The following is a 20,409-nucleotide window of genomic DNA, read 5'->3' on the forward strand; positions in this document are numbered from 1 at the left end:
CCCATTTTACAGATGAGGAAATAGAGATTAAGTGACTTACCCAAGGTTACACAACTAGCAAGCATCTGAGGTAGGATTTGAACTCAGGTCTTCCTGACTCTGAGTCCAACACTCCAGTTACTGTACCACCCAGCTACCTCATCTTTTGATGGGGACAAGTGACTAACACTTAAAGTAAGTGCTATAAAACAGTTCTGAGTTCACCCTGGGGTGTGTCGTGAATGAGGCAATCTCTTGCTTGTACCCACTGATCTCAGCTGGGATATTGATTCATGATGAGGCTGATACTTTTCAGAGCTGGCTCCTCATCAGGCCAAGCTGTGGTGTCCTTTGGAAGACTCTGCTACCCAATTCTTGTAGCGGGGTGTCTGATGACTTTTTCAAAGCTGGGACCTTTGAAGTTCCTCAATTCATTACCTGGTCCATTCCCACCTTGATACTCATCTCAATTCAGAAAAGAGTAAACACAAAGACAGTTCCATGCTCTCTCACCTACATGGGGTGAGAGGGGTCTAGAGACCCACTACAGCTCTTGCCTTGTTTGTCACCAGGGACGGGCAAAAAGGTTTCATTGGACTAGGCATTCTATATCACCCTCAGTGCTGTCTCAGCAACCTTTCTGTCACCATACAGTAAACTGAGAAGAATCTGTCGCATCACACATCTCTCAGAGAGCCCAACAGCACAATTCAAAGACATATAAGGCAGGGGAAAAACGCAAAGAAGGGACTCAGAGGAGGTTCCAGGGGGCAAGCAGGGCTTAACCAGGCCCCCTTGCTCTGTCTCCATGTAGCAGAACTTTCTCAGAGACTCAATAACTAGCCTGGGGTCCACACTGGTCCTGTGTCTCTGGCTTTTGCTCCACCACACTACGTAATACTCTGGGTGGGGGTGGGGGTACCTAAGTAGTAAGGACAATAAAATGAGGCAGAAAGACCAGGCAAGTGGATGGTGTCCCAAATCCAGGGATGGGAAGGGTAGAATAGGAGTAGGCCTTCCTAGTGGGTCCCACCTTTGAGTCCACTGCCCCTGCTCCACTAGGGACAGTCAGCCACAGGGAGGAACGTTTGGAAGTCCCTGCCAGAGACAGGACACCCAATGGACAAACATTAGAGAATGCTCATCTCCCCTCCTAGTCACCATCACCAGGGTAGATAACATTTGGAGACGAGGAAAGAGGGCTGATTGCAATGTATCAAAGTGCTCCTTTTATTGAATCTGTGCAAAGAATGAAAATTAAGCATTCCAGTCCGCTTCCAAGGTGGTCAAAGAGAGAAACAGTTTGTAAGTTTTGTTACAAATTCACTGGATCTCAACTCTGCCTTGCTCTTTGACTTTGTCTGACAGCTCAGGTTGGGGCTTTTGGGCTGCTTTTCGATGCCTCCTTCTGCTGTGCCAGGCTTCCACCAGCAGGACCCCTAGGATGATGAGGACCAGTCCAGCCAGACTCAGGCGGATGATATTTCCCACAGTGTAATTCAAGGGGGAAGCATCTGGTGAGGGAATGGAGGTTGTCATTGACTTAGGAATAAGTCTTCTGATTCCTACAGATCCTCCTGCTGCCCTCCTGGTGTTGGGGGGGGGGGAGGGGGCTGGTGGTGTGGCTAAGAGGATGAACCTGCCTCTTCCTTCTCTCTTTCCCACAGTTGTTCCTCTTTCTTAACCTGAGTCAATGCCCATGACTTCCTCTCCCATCAGGCAGGGTTTGGGGAGGGCTCAGACATCTGCCTTGTGTGGAGAGTCTCTGGTTACTTACTAGCAGCTGAGTTCAGTGAACCCTGGGACTTACTGGAAGTGTGAAAAGTGAAGATAGGAGAAAGGGGCTGGGGTTGGCTTTCCTGTCTGCTCCCTTTCCTCCCCACCCACTTAATTTCTTCCCCTCCTTGCTCCAGACCAGTCTTTGGGAGCTTCATAATCTTTCCATCCATGTTCAAGAGTGGTTAGAGCCTGATCTCCATCATCTTGCCCTCTGACTCATGTTGAGAAGCCCCCCTCCCCAGGGAGCCCTGGGGTCTCATTTACCCAAATGCTCCTGGCTTCTAGGCTCCCCAGGACAGAGTTCATTTGGCTACAGCATTGTATTTTTGGCTGATGGGCAAAAAAGGCCCCAGGCTAGAGCTCCCTCACCTCTGACCATGAGCTCCAGGGGGTCACTGGGGTCTGACCATTCATAGGGGCCATCGCTGTGAAGGCTGTAGCATCTGTAAGAGCCTCTGTGAGCAGCAGTCACCTCAGGGATGTGGAAATCTGCATGGTACCAGCTTCCCTGGCTCTGGGAAAGGTTGGCCCCTCCTTCCTTTTGGAGCACGTATTTTTCAAACCATTGCTTGGACCAACACTGGAGGGTGACATTCTGTCCTGAGAACACATCTGGGCTGGGCAGGGCTGAGAGTGAGGGTTTATCGTACCAGCCTGTGGGAGAAGGAGACTTCAATGAAAGGGGGAGATGTTCCTTTCTTTGTCTGTTCCCCGGACTGAACTAGGAAAGGGACAAGAGCAGCTATGGGTCCCTCCTCATTCTCCCAGCTTTGGTGGAATCCCTCATCCCCACCCCAGACAGCCCAGGTCAAACCCCTCACTCTATTTCTGTCTCCTGAGATTGGAGCTGAGTATCTCTCTCCTCTCCATTCCCAAGACTGGCTCTGACTCCCTAAGGAAGGACCAGCCCCTGTTAAGGGGTGAAAGGAAGGCTTGGGGATACTCTCCCAACCTGTCATCACTAGCTCCAGGGGCTCACTGGGCTTGGACCAGTGGGATTTGTTCTTGTAGAGGCAGTAGTAGCTCCCAGTTGTGTTCGGTGTTACAGAGGAGATGAGGAATGAAGCCTCCCTCCCAGCTGTAAGCACATCTCTGTACTGGGAGTTTCCTTTTTTCCTTAGACGGTACATATCAGCTCCAGGAAATCCCCGACACCAGAGGGTGACAGATTTCTTTTCAGGGATCAGAGGGCCCGGCTCAGCCTGGAGGATGGGTCTGGGGAGTGTCCCTGGAAGAGATCAGAGCCCAGAGGTCCAGGGGGTCCTCTGTCATTGTTGTCTCCAGGCTCTCCTCCCAGATCAGCCCAGTACCAGCTCCTATGTCCTCCCTTCCCACCTGCCTAGTGTGTGCTGAGTTTGGATAAGGGTCAGGAGGAGTTTGGGCTGGAGCATATGCGGGGGGAAGCACTCACCCTCTTGAGCTCTGATACACTGGTTCAGCCATAATCCTGCCAGAGAAGATCTCTGTCAGACATAGATCAACACATCTTTCCCACTAAAACTTTGGGGAGGCAGTCATTCAGTCAATAAAAATTAAGTGCCTATTATGTGCCAGGTGGACAGCTAGGTGGAAAAATGAATAGAGTTCCAGGCCTGGAGTCAGGAAGCCTCATCTTCCTGAGTTCGATTCTGGTGTCAGACAGAAGCTGCATGATCTGGGCAAGTCACTTAATCCTGTTTACCTCAGTTTCCTCTTCTGTCAAATGAGCTAGAGAAGGAAATGGTAATCTACTCCAGTATCCTTGCCAAGAAAACCCCAAAATGGGATCATGAAAAATCAAACACTACTGAAAAACTACTGAAACAAATGTTCCAGGCACAGTGGTAAATGCCAGAAGAGTGGAAAGAGAGAAAAGAGCCTGGGGATGGCTGGCTAGGTGGCAGAAAACTTGGATTCCTGTCCTGTCCCTGCCCCCCATTTATTTTGTGATCTCAAGGAAATCAGTTCCTCTCTCTCAGACTTCTCCTCTGTAAATGGCATAAACAGAAAAGGGAGGGAGGAACTCAGGATCTCTGCTGATGCCTCTTCTGGCTCTTCTGAGCCTTGCATCCCCTTCCCCACTTACCAAAACCCAACAAGGTGATGACCGAGGGGGACATGGTGGTTCCAGGCTTTGGTGAAAGGGAAGGCAAGTCACTGGTCAGACAAGGTGACTGAGACACAAGATACAACTAGGGTCAGCCCCACCCAGAGTTTCCCAATCCCCTAGCCTTTCTGAGACAGCTTCTTCCTCCATGTGGTCTCTAGTGCGTGCGTGCGTGCATGCGTGCGTGCGTGCGTGCGTGTGTGTATGTGTGTGCATGTGTGTGCAGTATGTTCTGGCAGAGGATATACTCAGGGACATGGCATTGGCCCAGGCCCTGTATGTCTGTCTCTCTCTGCCTCATTTTCCCTCTTTGTACAAGCTGACACCCTACCAACTCTAGGATTCTGAAATTCTCTTTAAAAAAAGAACTTCATTTTATTGAATTTTCCTATCCCTTATGATATGGCCATCTCTTATAATAAAGAATAAAAAAGAATAGGAAAAAGAGAAAAGCAAATTAGCAAAACTAATCATCCCCTGAACAATTTTGTCATTCTGTCCAATGTTCCACAAAGTGAGAGGAGAGGTCTTCCCATAGGTCTTTGTTGGTCCCAAGCTTTGTCTTTAAAATTTAGCAACATTCAATTTCAATTTCAATTACTTTATTCTGGCTGGTTTTTTTCCATTTATGTGGTTGTAATCATTGTGTGTTTGGTCTCTGTTTACTTCTCTTTGCATTTATGTCTGTGTTTTCCCTAACCAGGTATCCAATTCATTATGACATCATAATTTTCCATCTGGGGCAGGTAGGTGGCACTGCAGTGGATAGAGCACCACCAGGCCTGGAGTCAGAAAGACTGAATTTAAATCTGGCCTCAGACACTGACTAGCTGTATGACCCTGGGCAAGTCACTTCACCCTCTTTGCCTCAGTTTCCTAATCCGTAAAATGAGCTGAACAGGAAATGGCAAACCACTCCTATATCTTTGCCAAGAAAACTCCCAAAATGAGGTCATGAAGAGTTGGAAATCTTCCAGTACATTCGCATACCACAATTTGTTCAGCTGTTCCCCAATCAATGGGCACCTACTTTGTTTCCAGTTCTTTGCTACAAGGGAATATTTTGATGCATAAGAGGCCTGGGCAACCCTGGGCAAAACCTCTCTCAGCCTCAGTTTCCTCATCTGTGAAATAAGGTTGATAATAATAGCATGTACTCCCTAACAGCAGCAATTCTAAGGTTCTTCATGTAACCCTAATTCCAACCCAATGATCAGAGAATGTCTGATTTTTCTGAGGCTAGAGCCACCACAGCAGAAATTGAAAAATATATTCTTGTAAGTTATAGAGGAATTCTTACTGAAGAAGTTGGGGAAAAGGGCAGACTTGATTCTGAAGATCCAAGTGTATTTTTCACTATAAAAATAGAAAACTAATTGAATCAACAGTTGACCAGGGTTTAATTAGAAACCTTAAATGTGGGTGGAGGGATGACAGGTGGGGACCTGTGGCCTTGAGGCCAAATGTGGCCTTCTAGGTCCTTGGGTGCAGTCTTTTATCTGACTCCAAGTTTTTCAGAACAAATTCTTTTGTTAAGTGGATTTGTTCTGTGAAGTTTGGATTCAGGCAAATGGTCACTCTTGAGGACCTAGAGGGCCACATGTGGCTTTGAGGCCACAGGTGCCCCATCCCTGCTCTAAACCAAGTAGCTCTTAAGTATAACACTAGAAGAGACAAATGACCTCCTAGATGGTGGCTTAAGTGTCCTACTGCCAGGAAGATACAAGGATATGGCCAACCCTTGGAGGGTTTCATGTCCCATGTTGCTGTGGTTCAGTGGTCTTTAATCATATCCAATCCAACTTTTTGTCCATTTGGTGTTTCCTGGGCAAATATACTGGAGTAGTTTGCCATTTCATTCTCTAGCTCATTTTACAGATGAGGAAACTGAGGTAAACAGGGTGAAGTGACTTGCCCAGGGTCACATAGCTAGTAAATCTCTGAGGCTAGATTTGAATTCAGGAAGATGAGTCTTTGTGACTCCAGGCCCCTGAGCTCTGTGCACTTTGGCACCCCCTAGTTGCCCTTTGTGTCTTCATATCTAAGCACACAATCTTTAGAGAAGGAAAAGAAATAATTTCTAGCTTAGAAACCCGAGCTGGTTAACAGAACAGATTTAGGTCAGATTTATAGACTTCCTTTAAACACACACACACACACACACACACACACACACACACACAAACCAGAGGAAATAGATGATTCTTGGCTGCTAAGATGAAAGGGGAAGCAGATAATACCTACCAAAAGGGTGGTGAGTCTCTCAGAGTAGAACAAGATGGAGTTAAAAGCCAGGGGATGATTTATGAAGAGGAGAGCCTGGCCCATCCAGTTAAGGCAATGTAGCAGAAGGTAGAATGGCAAAGTTATTATTTTCCATGGGATTTTTCAGGCTTGGAGGAAGCCACAGCCCACTGCCCATACAAGTGAAAAGCTATTTCTGAAGAAGTAAAGATGTTATTAAAAATGACTGTGGTAGAATGGATATATTTGGATTTGGATAAGGATATAGAAAGACCAGGATAATAGACTATATTGCACAAATGAAGAGGATATTGGTTAGGGCAGGCCCAAACAGTGATAAAACGGTGTTCATCTCCCTTTTGGGAGTAGAAGAGATTGCAGAATATGTCATAACATCCCTAGCACTAAATGAGGATATTAGCTCAGAAGCTACATATGCACTCCCCTTGGAACAGAGGGTCTACCTAAGGCTAAGTGATAATGACTTCAGGGACAAGATAGGGATGATAGCATTAATAACTTTAGGGAATAGGGAACTATTGATCAAAGGCAAAATAGGCCCCTCAATGAATTGGTGCTGTGAGAGGGGAAAGAGAGGCTAACCAGAGACACAGGAGGATACCCATTACAGTGACAGAAGGAACATCATTGTTAGACTAAGAAATAAGGGAGCTTTCCAGTCTCTGACCCCAAATATAGGTCAATCAGGCTAAAGCTAATATTTAAGCCCCGATAGGTGGGGGTCTTCATTTTGGAAGCTATTGCCCCTACTAATAATTTGGCATGATAATGATTACGACCACCACATCTTGTCTCTATTAGACACTGGCTCACAAGTAATTAGATACAGTGAGAGAAAATGAGATACCATATGGTAACTAGATACGTAAGAGAAAAGTGGAAAAAAAACACCTCAAAACAACACATCTGGATATATGATTTCAGGGACCCCAGGATGGGAAGTGGAAAGAAAACTGAAAGCTACAGCTTGATCAGAGGAATTGTGTAGAATAATGGCCATCCTACACTCACATGAGGCCATCATTGGGTTGGATCAACTGAGCAACCCTTGGCCATCTGGCCTCTTCCTACTTTCCCATTTTTCTTAGGCTCTCCTCTCTTCTTTGTACTCTTTGAGCCTGGCTCTTTTGAACAAGACACTCCATCTCTTGACTCCAGGTATTTTCTCTGACAGTCCTCCATGCCTGGAATGCTCTCTCTCCTGATCTCTACCTCCTGGCTTCCTCAGAATCCCAACTAAAATCCCATCATCTATGGGAAGGTTTATCCAATCCTTCTTAATTCTAGTGCCTTCTCTGTGTCAATTAATTCTAATTTATCCTTCATATGTCTCATTTGCACATAGTTGTTTGCATGTCTCCCCTATTAGATTGTGAGCTCCTCGAGGGTAAGGACAGTTTTCACCTTTCTTTGCTTCCTCAGTATTTGGCACATTGTTGTCATTCAGTCATATTTCAGTCCTGTCTTCATGACCTCATTTCAGGTTTTTGTGGCAAAGATACTGGAGTACTTTGCCATTTCCTTCTCCAGATCATTTTACAGATGGGGAAACTGAGGGAAACAGGTTAAGTAACTTGCCCAGGTTCACACAGATAGTAATAGTCTGAGGCCAGATTGTAACTCAGGATGGTAAGCTTTTCTGTCTCCAGGCCGGGCAGTCTATCTACTGTGCCACCTAGCTGTCTGACCTGGCACATAGTAGATGTTAAACCTAAATGTTTATTGATTGACTACGAGATCACCTTTCATGTACACTGTATATATCTTGCATGGACAAGTTTTTGGCCTCTTATTTCCCTCATTAGAATATGAGCTCTCTGAGAGCAGGAACTATGTATTTACCTTTTGTGTATGGCAGTGAGGTAGCAGTGAATAGAATGCCAGGTCTGAAATTAGGCGGACTCATCTTCTTGAGTTCAAATCTGGTCTCAGATACTTCCTAATTGTATGATCGTGGGCAAGTCACTTAACACTGTTTGCCTCAGTTTCCTCATCTGTAAAATGAGCTGAACAGGAAATGACAAAACCACTCCAATATTTTTACCAAGAAAACTCCAAAGGGGGTCATGGAAAGTTGGACATGACTGAAAATGACTAAATAATAGTATTTATCAGAGTGACTAGCACACAGTAAGTATTTAATAACAATTGTTGTGTTAACCCATTGACTGTTGCAGAACAGAGAGTTATAGGACCAGTGGTCAGGGTGAAGGTGGGGCCAGGGTGGAAGAGCTGGAAGCAGCCCTTTCCTTCAGGGTGGTCCTGAGCTGGTGATGATGCTAGGGAAGTACCATACTGAGGTGGAAGGTGGGTACCAAGGGGAGGTCCAGGAAGGGGGTGGCAGCATTGAGGTTCTACCTCTCTGGTAATCTCCACCTCCCAACTTGCTGCTTGAAGAAATACTAGCTCAGGGTCTGAGAGAGTTAAGAGTAAGATCCCCACTCAGAAGCCCCCTCATTCCACCTGTCTTTCATCTCTGTTTGCCCAGAAGGCCCAAGACCAAACCAGGTTGGCAGGACCTCTCTTCTCTAGCCTCTCCCAGAGGGAAGGGGGACAATCTCTCAGGTCAGTCCCAGCATCCCAGCATTCCAGGAGTGACCAGGTAGCTAAATGTGAGGAAGGTCTCTTGCCCTACTCTTCCTAACAAGGAGAGAACTATTGTTCCCCTGTGAGCTAGAAAGCATGATGTCAGACTGGATAAAAGGGAAGGAAGGGAATTGTTTAAAGTGGGGGAGCCTTCAGGTTCGTGAAAGGAAGGAAGCCTGGGTGAATAAGAGGATGGTGACCGGTAAGAGGAAGTTGTGACTGGGGCAGGATTTCATGGAAAAATAACGAGAAAAGATGTAAATAATGCAAACACATTCCTCTCTTATTCATTCGCTTGTTTGTTTACTTCCTTTTTCAGCCAGTTTCTTTGTTTTCTCAGAATAAGGGCAGAAAATATTTATGGGAAGAGGAGAAGACATCAGTCCATGCACACTTCTAGGCTGCTGGGGGTAAGGGTGCAAGTGGCACATAGTAGGTGCTTACTAAAGAGTTTCTGATTGGTCTATTGACCACAGAACTGGGATACATTGAGATCAGGACTGAGGCTACTCCAATGTTCAAATTCTTGGTGCCTGATGTTCAGTGTCAATGAGACTTTAGAGTCCGTCCTGTGATTGAAATTATGGTCTACAAAGGGGAAGCAGAGGCAGAGCTGGGGAGACATGGGACCCACTAGGATGCTTACTGGATGGCCAAAGGGGCATAGAGGATGGACTCCCCTGGAGGGAATGGAGGAAGGTGCTCCAGGTGCTGACTGGAAGTCTTGTGGATCAGGTGGGCATAGGTCACTTCCTGAGGGTCTTCCACCTGTTGGAGGGGAAGGGAGAAAAGATGGGACATAAGCCAAATAAGTAAGGATAGTAATGAAGAGAGCACAGATGTCTGCTACACTCTTTGTCCTGGCTCTTTGTCCTGTGACCAGTCACCTGCTCCCAGACCTCAGCCCTGGATTACTGCCACCATCCTTATTCACCCCTTTCCACTCATGTGCTTCTGAAGTTAGCTGGAGGAAGTTCCACAGTTATGCAGACTGGACACATGATATGTTCACTGTATCCAACCACAGCTGGGATGTCACTACAGTAAGACAGTCTTTTAATTCCTTTCAGCTGATTCCAGATTTCACTCTCTGCAGCTCTTTCAGATCTTCTCTCCCTTCCTCAAGTCCCCTACACCTCCTTCCCTACTCACCCTACCCCCACCCCACCCCCAGTTGTGGAGCTCCCCTCTCACTTCACCTTGTAAGATCTTTCTCTCATCCTCTTTACCTTGAAATCCCTGGATCTCCTCCTCCTTTCTCCAGTCATTGACACAGAGGGGACCCTTTCACTTGGTGGGGCTCTCTTCCACAGCTGCCCTTGATTCTATGTCTTCCCATTTTCTCTGGCAGATCATATCCTTGAGCATCCTTTCTTCCTCCCCAAAGAATCATCAACCTCTCTGTTTACTGGTTCCTTCCAAGCTGTCTTCAAACAGACCCATATTTGTTCCAATCCTTGAAAAACCTTCCCTGTCTTTCTCTCCCATTGTCTTCATTGTCATTTCTACAGTGATGACTTATGGAACTATATAATTAGCCAAAGTCTCTCCCCTGGACTTCATTCCCTGGTCAGTCCATCAATCAGCAAAGATTTGTTAAACCACTTACTGAGTTCATTGGCTAAAAGCTGGGAACATCAAAAATGGAAGTCGGCCCCTGACCTTCAGGAGGTCAAATTCTAGTGAATGAGATAGCATGAGAAAAATTGGGCAAATACAAAAGAATGGACAGAAGGTGACCTCAGAGAGGAGATGGCATCTGAAAGAGCTAAGAAAGGCCTTTTGTATGAAGCAATGGTTTGCACCTTGATTTTGAAAGACAGGTGAGGAATCTGCATTTTATCCTATGGATAACAGAGAACCCATGAAAGTTCTTGAGTGGGGGAGAGGTCTGGTGCCAATCTATGCTCTAGGAAGATCAGTCTGGCAGGATGAGTTAAAGGGGTTAGGCATGACCAACAAGATGGAAGACTAGGGCTAGACATTTTCTCTGAACCTCATGACCTCTCTGACTTCTCCAAGATATGAATTATGTGCCAAAGATACAGCACTTTCAGTTGTCTCCATGATCTAGAACACCAAGAGCCCAAACAAGGTAAAAACATTGAACTAACAGCAGAGAAGGCAGAAATCCCTAATGTGAGCTCACTCAGCTCTTCCAATGTCTACTATGTAGCAGACCTGTACACTTGCAACAGAACTTAACTCTGCATTCTGACTCCCCTCCATACCTCTCCCCCTCCATGCTCCCAGAGCCATGGAGATCCACATGGCAGAAATATACTTAGGTAGCATTTAGGGTACTAGGCCAGAGAACTGAGGAGTAGAGGTAATGAGGCAGGACATGTATGAGGGGGATAGGTTATGTGGCACTCTACTAAGCCTGAGGGAAATAGTCCAGCTGGGATCCATTCTGTCACCCCTAGACATCAGTTGGTAAGCCACGAATTGCCTGGTATGTGATGAGATTGAGATGCTTTGACATCCAACCCTTAGGGAAACCACCATCAATGGAGAGGGAGTCAGAGTAATTGGGGAAAATATATGAGAAAAAACTTGAAACTACCAAAGATCTCAGGAGGAATAACCTTGAGCGTAAGAAGACAAACCAACAGCGAAGATACTGATGGCAGAAGAGGAAATAGCATCCAGGTCAAGTTAGAGAATTCTACCATCTATGAATAAATACTGCGGGACGAAACAAAATGAATCAATGATGAGGCAGAGGACGCTGTGGCTTCCCAAGAGAGCCCAGAACTGCACAATGGTGTTGCTGAATGGATACAAGAGAAAGGAGAATTGTGAGAGAAGAATTTATGGCCTGAAGAGGATAAATAAAAAAACAGAATAGAAAAAGCTTGAATCCACAGTGGTAAGTGTTGTCAAAGAAACAAAAGAGAAAATGTGATTGGGAATGGACAAAAATGGAAGTACAGGACAATCTGGGAGAGGAGAAGCAAAAAGTAGCAACATTAAAAGACAGCAAGATCTCCAAACAATCAAAACACATTGACCTCAAAGACAGGATGGATAAAGACAACTTAAGGATTACCGACCTTTCTGAAGAACAAGACAAGTCAGAAAACCTAAACACCATCATGCAAGGAAATATACAAGAAAACTGCCTAGAATTTCTGAAAACAGAAGATAAAGAGCCAATTAAAAAATTCATAGATCTTTTCCAGAAAAAAACCGAGACTGCAAACTCCATGACACATAGTAGTTAAGTTAAACAATCCCATTGAGAAATAAATGGATTCTGCAAGTAACCAAAAGAAGACCTTCAAATGTAAAATAAAGTTAAATACCACAAGATTATTCTGTACCCAACAGAAATCACAAGAAGCAGTGGAATAATGTATTCGAAAGAGGAAAGGAGTTAAAGATGCAGTATAAGGTATCCTACCCTGAAAATCTGAGTCTAACCACAAATGAAAAAAGGATGAATATTCTATAGAAAAGAGGTACTTAAAACATTCCTGGAAAGAAAACCAGACCTGAAGAAATTATTTGATTCTTAAATATCCCATACGACAGAAATGCAAAAATGGCACACAAATACAACAACTGAGGAAACAATAATAATAGCAGAGAGACCATTAAGATATTTCTTTCTAAAATTACATTAGAAGACAAGGGTGAAGGCAGAAGTTAAATAGAAGTGATAGTGGAGAAACAGTCCTGAAGTGTCACAGTCTAGATTTCACTGCATCCTGCCTACAGGTGAATCCATGCTTTTTGTGGTATTAATTTTGGAGTAGATTGGACAGGGTAGGGACTGCAGATAGGGATAGTCCAGGTGAGAGGGGTTTAGGACCTGCACAAGGGAGGTGAGCATTGTGGGAGATTTCCACATAAGGTGCTAACTTATGAGCATCTACAGGGCCTGGTAGAGTAAGTGCCATGGCCATATCTATGTTGTTGAGTTGGATCAATAGACTCACCAGAGCACTGGGCTTCCTATACTCATCCATCTGGAAATCCTTCACAGTTGCATCTGGAGGCCAAAGCAGAAGGGATGAAAGAGCAGGATCTTGGCTCTTCTTAGGCCCAGAAATCCCCCTCCAATGCCCCAGGGCATGCTACCCCTGACATGATTCCCTGCCACTTACATGGGGACTCTGGAGAAACATCCTCAGTCTGGCTGCAGCTGTGGAAGAAGATGGGAAAATGAGGAAAGAGGAGGGAGATTGGCGGGGAGAGGTTCATTAAGATACCCTGATGGGTGTTTCTGGGGCCTTACCTCCTGAGGGTCTCTTCAACACCTGCCTCTTTGCCTCCAGACCCTGCAAAGATAACTGGAGATCAGGCTCTGTGCCCCACCAAGACCTCAGACCAAGTGACCCTCAACCCCAAGGACTCACGGAGACTGTTCTGATGCTGGTGATAGTGCCGAAGGAGGAGGGCAAGGAGGAAGAGGAGGAAAAGCAGAGTGAGGAGTGCTGAGATGCCTATCAGGATGCTTGCTTGAAGCCTGGGAAGACCTGAAAAAGCCAAGGGGGAAGATCAAGGGAAAGGGAAGTTGAAGGGGCTGTGTCAGCACCATCCTGGTCCTTGGGGCCCCCAGCATGAATGGGGCTGAAGGATAAACTCTGTCCTCAGGGAATCCCCAGTCTGAGGGATAATGCAGATCCTTGGAAAGCATGTCCAGGGTTTGAAAGATGTGGGGGGTGGGGAAAGGAGAAGGCTCAGGAGGTTGTGACAGAGCAGGGACATGTGGGGGTACTGATGACCTTGGAGCTGGCAGGAGGCAGCACTCCATCCTCACTTAGCATCTCACCCCCTGCCTCCTTCCCTTCAACACTGAGGTTCCATTCATTACTTACCAAATAGCATGTCTGGAGGTTCCGGCCTTGCACCAGATGTCCCTGGGACTTGGGAAGTAACAGAATTAGGAACTGAGCAGGGAAAGTTCAGAGACGTCCTGGGATAGGACCATAGAGGCCTGGGTTCAAGACCTGCCTGTGCCTTTACTCAATGGCTGTGAGATATGGGGGCCTACTTAGGTTGATGTCCTTTGACCATTGACATTAGATGGTTCTGTGTTCCCTAGGACTTCCTTCCTCTATCTCTGCCTGGGCTTCTGGAGAACAAGGAGAAAGTGAGGAAGGCCACCTCAGCTCTGTCCCTCCTTTCTCTAGGGACCTCCCCAGCCTCCAGGTAGCTAGATCCTCCTCCTTTCTTAGGGCCTCCTCAGGCTCCCCATGAAAAGAGCAAAGAGGGCCAGGTAACACCATGGGGGACCACAGTCACTTGGTATTGAAAGCCTTCTCTACCTTCTTCACAGTCTTCCATAAGGGAGCATTTGAGGGGTGTGGAGGGAGCTTCAAAGGCCAGTCAGTGTGGAGCAATGGGGTTCTGTGGGAAGCCTCCACTTCTGCGGGTGCTGGGGAGGGGCTTCCCTCTCCCCTTTCCTTTGCAGGCCTTTGACTAAGCTCCCTCTACTTCTCCCTCCCTCCTGCCCCAAGCCTCTGTCAGGGTGGGGGTCTCTCCCATTAGAATCGGGAGCAGGGCCTGGTTCTATCTTCCTTCGTATCCACACAACTTTAACATGGTGCTTGGCACCCAGTAAGTGAAATATTGGTTGTTTTTTGTTTGCAGGTCAACCCTTAAGTTTTCACAAGAATTCTGAAGCAAAAATTCCCCAAGGAAGGGGACAGGAAACCGCAGGGGCTGGGGCTTCCTGGTTGCACTGTTATATGGTCTGCATCAGGGATGGGGAGGAGAAGCCCCATTGTAGAAATTCTATGCCTTGTTCTTCTAAGTTTAGGTCCCTCTGGGACCCAGGATCTCCCTTCCCCAGACTTCCTGGGCCCCGAGCTGCTGGACCAGTGTGGAGGGGTGGGAGACATGGAGAAGAAAAAGGGATCAGACTGAGGACTGCCTCACCTGTGACATTGAGCTCCAAGGGGTTGCTGCAACTGGACCACAGATAGGGATGTTGACTGTGAAATACATAGCATCGGTAAATGCCCCCATGAGCAGCAGTCACAGCTGGGATGGAGAAGTGGGGCTGAGACACCTTGTTCAGAAGCAGAGAGGTGTTGACTGCTCCCTCCTTGTAGAAGACAAACCTGTCATAGCTCTGCTTGTCCTGACAAAGGAGGGTCACGTTCTGTCCCAGGACCACTTCTTGGCTTGGTGCCACTGACAGTGAGGGCTTGCTGAATAGACCTAGATGCAAGGTTTTATGCTTAAAATTCATGCTTATTTTCTCATTGGATTTTGATATGCATGGATGGAGCTGAAATAAACTAAAAGCCATATATTATTAATGTGGGGTTTATAATTTTGCAGCCAGGTGGATAGAGCACCACTTCTGGTGCCAGAAGACCAGAGTTCAAATTTGGTCTCACTTACTAACTGTGTGATCCTAGGTGAGTCACTTATCCTTTGTTGCCCTCAGTTTCCAGACTGTAAAAAAAAAAAATGGGGATAATAATAGAACCTACTACCCAGTATTCGTTTGCGTGTATCTCAAAGGCACGACTTGAGCCACTATGTATGAGATCAAAATGGTAATACTCTTTGGCATCTGTTTCTCTCTTACAGCTATTGTCTTTCTGGGCAGCTAGGTGGCGCCATAGTGCTGGCCCTGGAGTCAGAAAGACTCATCTTCCTGAGTTCAAATCCAGCCTCAGACACTGGGGCACTGGGTCAGAGGATCCTGCCCTCCAGCTCTGAAAAATATGTAAATACACTGAGGTGAGATTTTATTTTGGGGCTTACTCATTGGAAGTGTTTGTTTGGCCAGACAAGACTCTGGGCAGCCTAAGGAGCCCCCTGATTTTGAAAACCCAGAGGTTGGTGCTTCTCTCTCTGGTAACGATGTATGTATTGCTTATGGTCAGACAGTTGGAAGCCCTGTCTGTTGATCTTTATTTCTCTGTTTGTATTTTTCTCTGAAGTTCAGGATGCTGACTTTTCCCCCTTAACTAGTGAAAGGTATATGTACTTGATTAAAGTGATTGTTGACCCCTCAAAAGCTGCTTTCCTTTTAGAAAACAGATCTAAGAGCCTGTACAGCAGATCCTCCTGTGTATGCTGGGCCCTTGCTGCTACACCTGTCCACGGGTTGTTTGGACATAGTTGTCTGCTTGTTGTCTTCCGCATTATACTAGGTGTTCCCTGAGAGGAGAATCTGTCTTTTGCCTTCTTTTGTATTTGCAAAGATTAGCACCTTGTCTGACACATATAGTAGGTGCTTAATAAATGCTTGTTGACTGACAGGAGAACCAAGAATGATAGAGCAGCCTCTGCTCCTGTCTCTGGTCTCCTCTGTGAGTAGCAGGGGGACCAGTGGATCTGTCCTCCTCTCCCTCTCCAATATAAAGGCCATGATTGTGGACTGGGAGGCACTCCATTTACTCTTCCCTAGGAAGCTCAGGCTGAGATCCTCAACAGAATCAACAGATCTCTGTTCTGACTCCTCTCTGGCCCCAGGATTCACTGCGAACCCATGAGAAAAGACTCAGCTAAGGAGCCAGAGGAGGGGAGTGGGATAGAGGGCTGGAGAGAGACAAGGAGAGGGCAGAAGCATGGTTATAACATCCCAGGACACAGACTGGGGCACAGGAAGGCTCCAGGGTCCTCAGAATCCACCTGCCCAGTCAGTTCCAGGGATATTCTCCCCAGTCTTCCTCTCCCTGATTACCCTAGATGGCTAACCCTCCTCTCCTGGTTGGAGTGCTCCCTCCAAATCTCCTGTGCAGCTCCGTCTCCCCCAATACACATACAGACACACACACAGACATACATGTACACACATACACATGTACACATGCACATGTACACACATACACAGGGTGCACACACACATGCACATGTGCATACCCACAGGTACCTTCTTAGGCTGGCCTTGGGGACAGGACAGAAGATTGGGGAAGGGTTGATGGATCTCCTGTGGACACAGACCCCACACTGATTGGTACTGGGGGGATCCTGGCTTACCTGTCATCACCAGCTCCAGTGGTTCACTGTGCTCTGACGAGACAGACTGGATCTCATAGAGGCAGTAGTAACTCCCAGCCCTGGCCTCTGTCATAGAGGGGATGAAGAATTCTGCCTCCATCCCAGCTCCAAACTTATCCTGGAACCAAGATGCTCCTTTCCACAGACTATACCAAGTAGCCCTAGGATGTCCCTTGCACCTGAGGGCAACAGGTGTCCCCTTGGGGATCAGAGGACCTGAGTCAGCCTTGAGGATGGGTCTGAGGAATGTCTCTGGAAGAGAATCAGAGCCCAGAGGTCCAGGGGGTCCTCCCTCCCTAACCCCAGTCTCTCCTCCCACAGACACCCCCACTAGCCTCACCTGGGCTCCCACATCCTCCCTCCCCAGCCAGCCAGCCTGTGCCAAATAGGGATCAAATGCAGAAGGGCTTGGGATGGGGGGAGGGGCTCACCTTCCTGTGCCTTGATCCTTTGGCTCATGCACAGTCCTGTTGGAGAAGACCCCCATTAGATATGGCTTCCCACTTCCTTCCTATCTAGCTCTAGAGATGAAAGAAAAAGGAAACCAGAGTCGGGACCCAGAGACCAGACTGAGGGGGTTAGGGGGACTGTAGGAGACCTGGATCCTGCCCCCCACTCACTGGGACCTCTGGAAAATCAGTTCTCCCCTGAATCTCAGTTTCTCCCTTTGTAAAAGATGTCCATGGACTGGGGAATGGCCACTGTGACCTGTAACAACACTATAAAAGCTACAAGAGCTCCTGTCCCTGGAGCCTTCTTGGATCTCCCTGTAAGACCACTGTAAAAGCTACAGGAGCCCCTATCCCTGAAGTTCTTGGATCTCCCTCACCAGGACTCACCAAAGCACAGTAGGGCAATGGCTGTGGGGCCCATGGTGGCTCCAGCTCTGGAGAAAACGCCAGGCAGAGGCAGCGGCAGAGAATCCTACTGGGGCCAGCCCAGCAATGTTTCCTAATCCCAAACCATTCTAAGAAAGGGAACTAGCAGCTTCTTCTTTCTTGTGACCTCCAGTTTGAAGGAGGGTGAGTATTGGGGGAGGGGATAGTCAGATGTATGAAGGAGGCCCAGGGACATGCAGGTGCACAGATTCTGGGGTCAAAATTGTCAACCTGAAAATTTGGTTAAGAGAGGTAAACAGGCTAAGAGATATATAAATTCATATTGTTTTATTCCCTTAAAGCTAGCAGAATGCATGAACACATGGAGCCAAATAAAAGCTGACTGTCTGATAAAAAGAATGTAAAGGCTTAATTTAGAACAATCCCAACTCAGGATCTCTATGTCACTCAAATTTATGATCTCCATATATGTTAATCATAGAATGAGAAAGGAATTTTCTTAACTGAATAGAGGGTAAACATAATAAGATAGGAGAGTTGACCAAGCGTCAACTGAAATTACAACTCAGAATCTCTGCGTCTCCTGTAGCATTAACATGACATAGCATAGTGTATGTCCATAAAATATTAAGATAAGAAAAATCCCGTTATTCAAAATAGTGTCTTGGGTTAAGGTGCCTCATCCTTAGTGACTATAAACAGAGGAAAATGCTCTTAGTTAGCTCCATGTGGCCTTGTTGACACAGAAAGAGGCATTCTCGGAATTACAACAAAGAAGGAACTATTTTCTGGTTGATTAGTTTAGGCTCTGACCCTTAGTGAGGCTCAAATGAGCAGAAGCAGATCAGGAAGGGGGTCAGCACGAGGGAGTTTAAGAGGAGAGGGGAGAGTTGGGCAAGGCGTTGTTTAGTCATTTGGATCATTTCTGACTCTCTGTGATCCCATTTGAGGTTTTCTTGGCAAAGATCCTGGAGTAATTTGCCATTTCCTTCTCCAGCTCATTTTACAGATGAGGAAACTGAGGTCAGACTGAGGCATAAATGACTTGTCCAGGGTCTTGAATAGCTAGTAAGTGCTGGAGGCCAGATTTGAACTCAGGAAGATGTGTCTTCCTGACTCTAGGCCCAGCTCTCTGTGCACCCATGGCACTCATTAGCCTTGGGAAAGGAGTGGTCATAGGCCATATAAAGTTGACCTTAGTGGGTCTGATCTTTAAGGCTGATTAAAAGGAGAGAAAGGACAGAAGTATAAGAATCAGGGGGACCCCAAGAACAGGGACGGGGCAGTGAGAGGAGATAGATGCCAACATTGATCTGTGTTCCCAAAGTCTTTTCTTTCACTCACTTTCTTCTTTCTAAAAACTGGGAGGGAGGAAGAAGAGGGAAGATTATGGGAGGCGGCAATGAACACTCTTAGAAACAAGGATTACAGAGCAAATCCAACAAGGCAGTTTGTGGGGGTGGGGGAGGGGCCCCAAGGAGACTTTAGCAAAGGCTCAGGTCAAGAGCAATAGGTATTTATGAAGCACCTACTGTGTGTCAGGAACTATGCTAAGCCTGGGACACAGAGAGAGGCAAAAGACAGCCTCTGCCCTCAGGAGGAGAGAACCAGCAAACCAATGTGCTCATACCAGCTCCAGAGTCCAAACTGGCAATTAATGAAGAGAAGGAAGGTGCTAGGACAAAGAGGAGTCAGCAAGGAAAGACATCCTGTAGAAGGTGGAATTTTAACCTGACCTTGAAGGAGCCAGGAATCCAAGGGGTACAGATGAGCAGGGAGGACTGTTAGGGCATGTGGGATACTGATGAAAGGGCTTTGGGAGATGGAGTGTCTTGGGCAAAGGATAGCAAAGAGGCCATTGTCCCTGGAGCAAGGAGCATGTGGCTGGTGGGACTAAGGAGCAAGACTGGAAAGGGAGGATGGGACTGGTGTAAGTCAAAAAGTGGGCTTTATCTTGGAGTGAATAGGAAACCACTGGAATTTACTGCATACATTTACCACATGGTGGGGTTGGGAGGGACACAGGAACATGTGATTTGGGAGGATCCTTTTGGTAGCTGAATGGAGGTTGCCTGTAGTAGGGAGTGGGCAGGCAGATCCTCGGCCACCCCCAGGCATTGCTATAGTCCATGCTGGGAATGACGCAGCCTGCACTAGAGTGGGCACAGCTCGAATGAGAGAAAGGGCATACCTAAGAGATGTTATAAAGGTAAAATCCACAGGGGTGGGGTGGAGAGTTAGAGTGGGAGCACTAGATTTCCAATCTGGGTGATGGGCAGGTGGGGAAGGTAATGTAAGAACACAGGATGAGAGAAAGATTAGGGCTGGCCAAATAGATCTGAGTCACCTGCATAGAGATGATAAAAGAGAATGTACACAAAGGGAAATAATCTAAAGGGAGAAGAGAGCCTAGGACAAAGGAGGCCCCAGGCTCAGGGGCTCAGGACTCCCACATTGAGTGGGTCTGACCTGGATGGAGAACCAGTTTGAGAAGATTAGGTCATATAGTGTATCAGCAAGGACCCCGACATACACAGGAGAGTCTCATGTACAGGTTCTTAAATCTACTTTTTTAAAAATAAAGGCAACTTTTGAGGTGGCAACAAACACTTTAATCAAGCAGATACACATTATTCACTTAGTTCAGGGGGAAAATTCAGCACCTGAACTTCAAAGAAAATACAGAGAAATAAAGATCAACAGACAGGGCTTCTAGTAGCCTGATCATAAGCAATACATATATCACAGATCAAGAGACAGATCCAACTGTCTCATCATACATACATAGTTACCAGAGAGAGAAGCACCAACATCTGGGTTTTCAAAGCCAGGGGGAGGGTGTGTGGACCTCTCCTAATTAGACTTCCCTTAATGGGCAGATCCATCAATGGATGTGGAAGATTT

The 20,409-nt window shown here is 46.7% G+C and overlaps 1 protein-coding gene across 1 annotated transcript; it reads right to left on the reverse strand.

The window, feature by feature from the left end:
- Positions 1-1,185: 1,185 nt before the first annotated feature.
- LOC140507336 (leukocyte immunoglobulin-like receptor subfamily A member 2) lies at positions 1,186-17,623 on the reverse strand. The gene is made up of 16 exons (XM_072615449.1): positions 17,506-17,623; positions 17,098-17,133; positions 16,646-16,918; positions 14,585-14,869; positions 13,522-13,569; positions 13,060-13,179; positions 12,939-12,981; positions 12,808-12,845; positions 12,640-12,692; positions 9,342-9,463; positions 8,401-8,404; positions 3,824-3,929; positions 3,170-3,205; positions 2,711-2,986; positions 2,128-2,412; positions 1,186-1,493 (listed from the first exon to the last, which is right to left on the reverse strand). Exons 1-16 carry the CDS (start codon positions 17,537-17,539, stop codon positions 1,303-1,305), a joined length of 1,950 nt encoding a protein of 649 aa, XP_072471550.1. The 5' UTR covers positions 17,540-17,623; the 3' UTR covers positions 1,186-1,302.
- Between the last annotated feature and the right edge of the window lie 2,786 nt (positions 17,624-20,409).

Source organism: Notamacropus eugenii, chromosome 5 (genome assembly GCF_028372415.1).
Source record: "Notamacropus eugenii isolate mMacEug1 chromosome 5, mMacEug1.pri_v2, whole genome shotgun sequence".
Taxonomy (NCBI): Eukaryota; Metazoa; Chordata; class Mammalia; order Diprotodontia; family Macropodidae; genus Notamacropus; species Notamacropus eugenii.

What these genes read in the sequence shown, in the direction of transcription:
- LOC140507336 (XM_072615449.1), bottom strand. Translation starts at nt 17,539, where the DNA reads ATGGGCCCCACAGCCATTGCCCTACTGTGCTTTG. An exon ending in ATAGGAAGCCCAGTGCTCTG is followed by an intron (nt 9,464 to 12,639) that starts GTGAGTCTATTG and finishes CCCCTCCAACAG; the next exon opens with GTGGAAGACCCTCAGGAAGT. An exon ending in CCTGGAGCTAGTGATGACAG is followed by an intron (nt 2,413 to 2,710) that starts GTTGGGAGAGTA and finishes CTTCTCCCACAG; the next exon opens with GCTGGTACGATAAACCCTCA.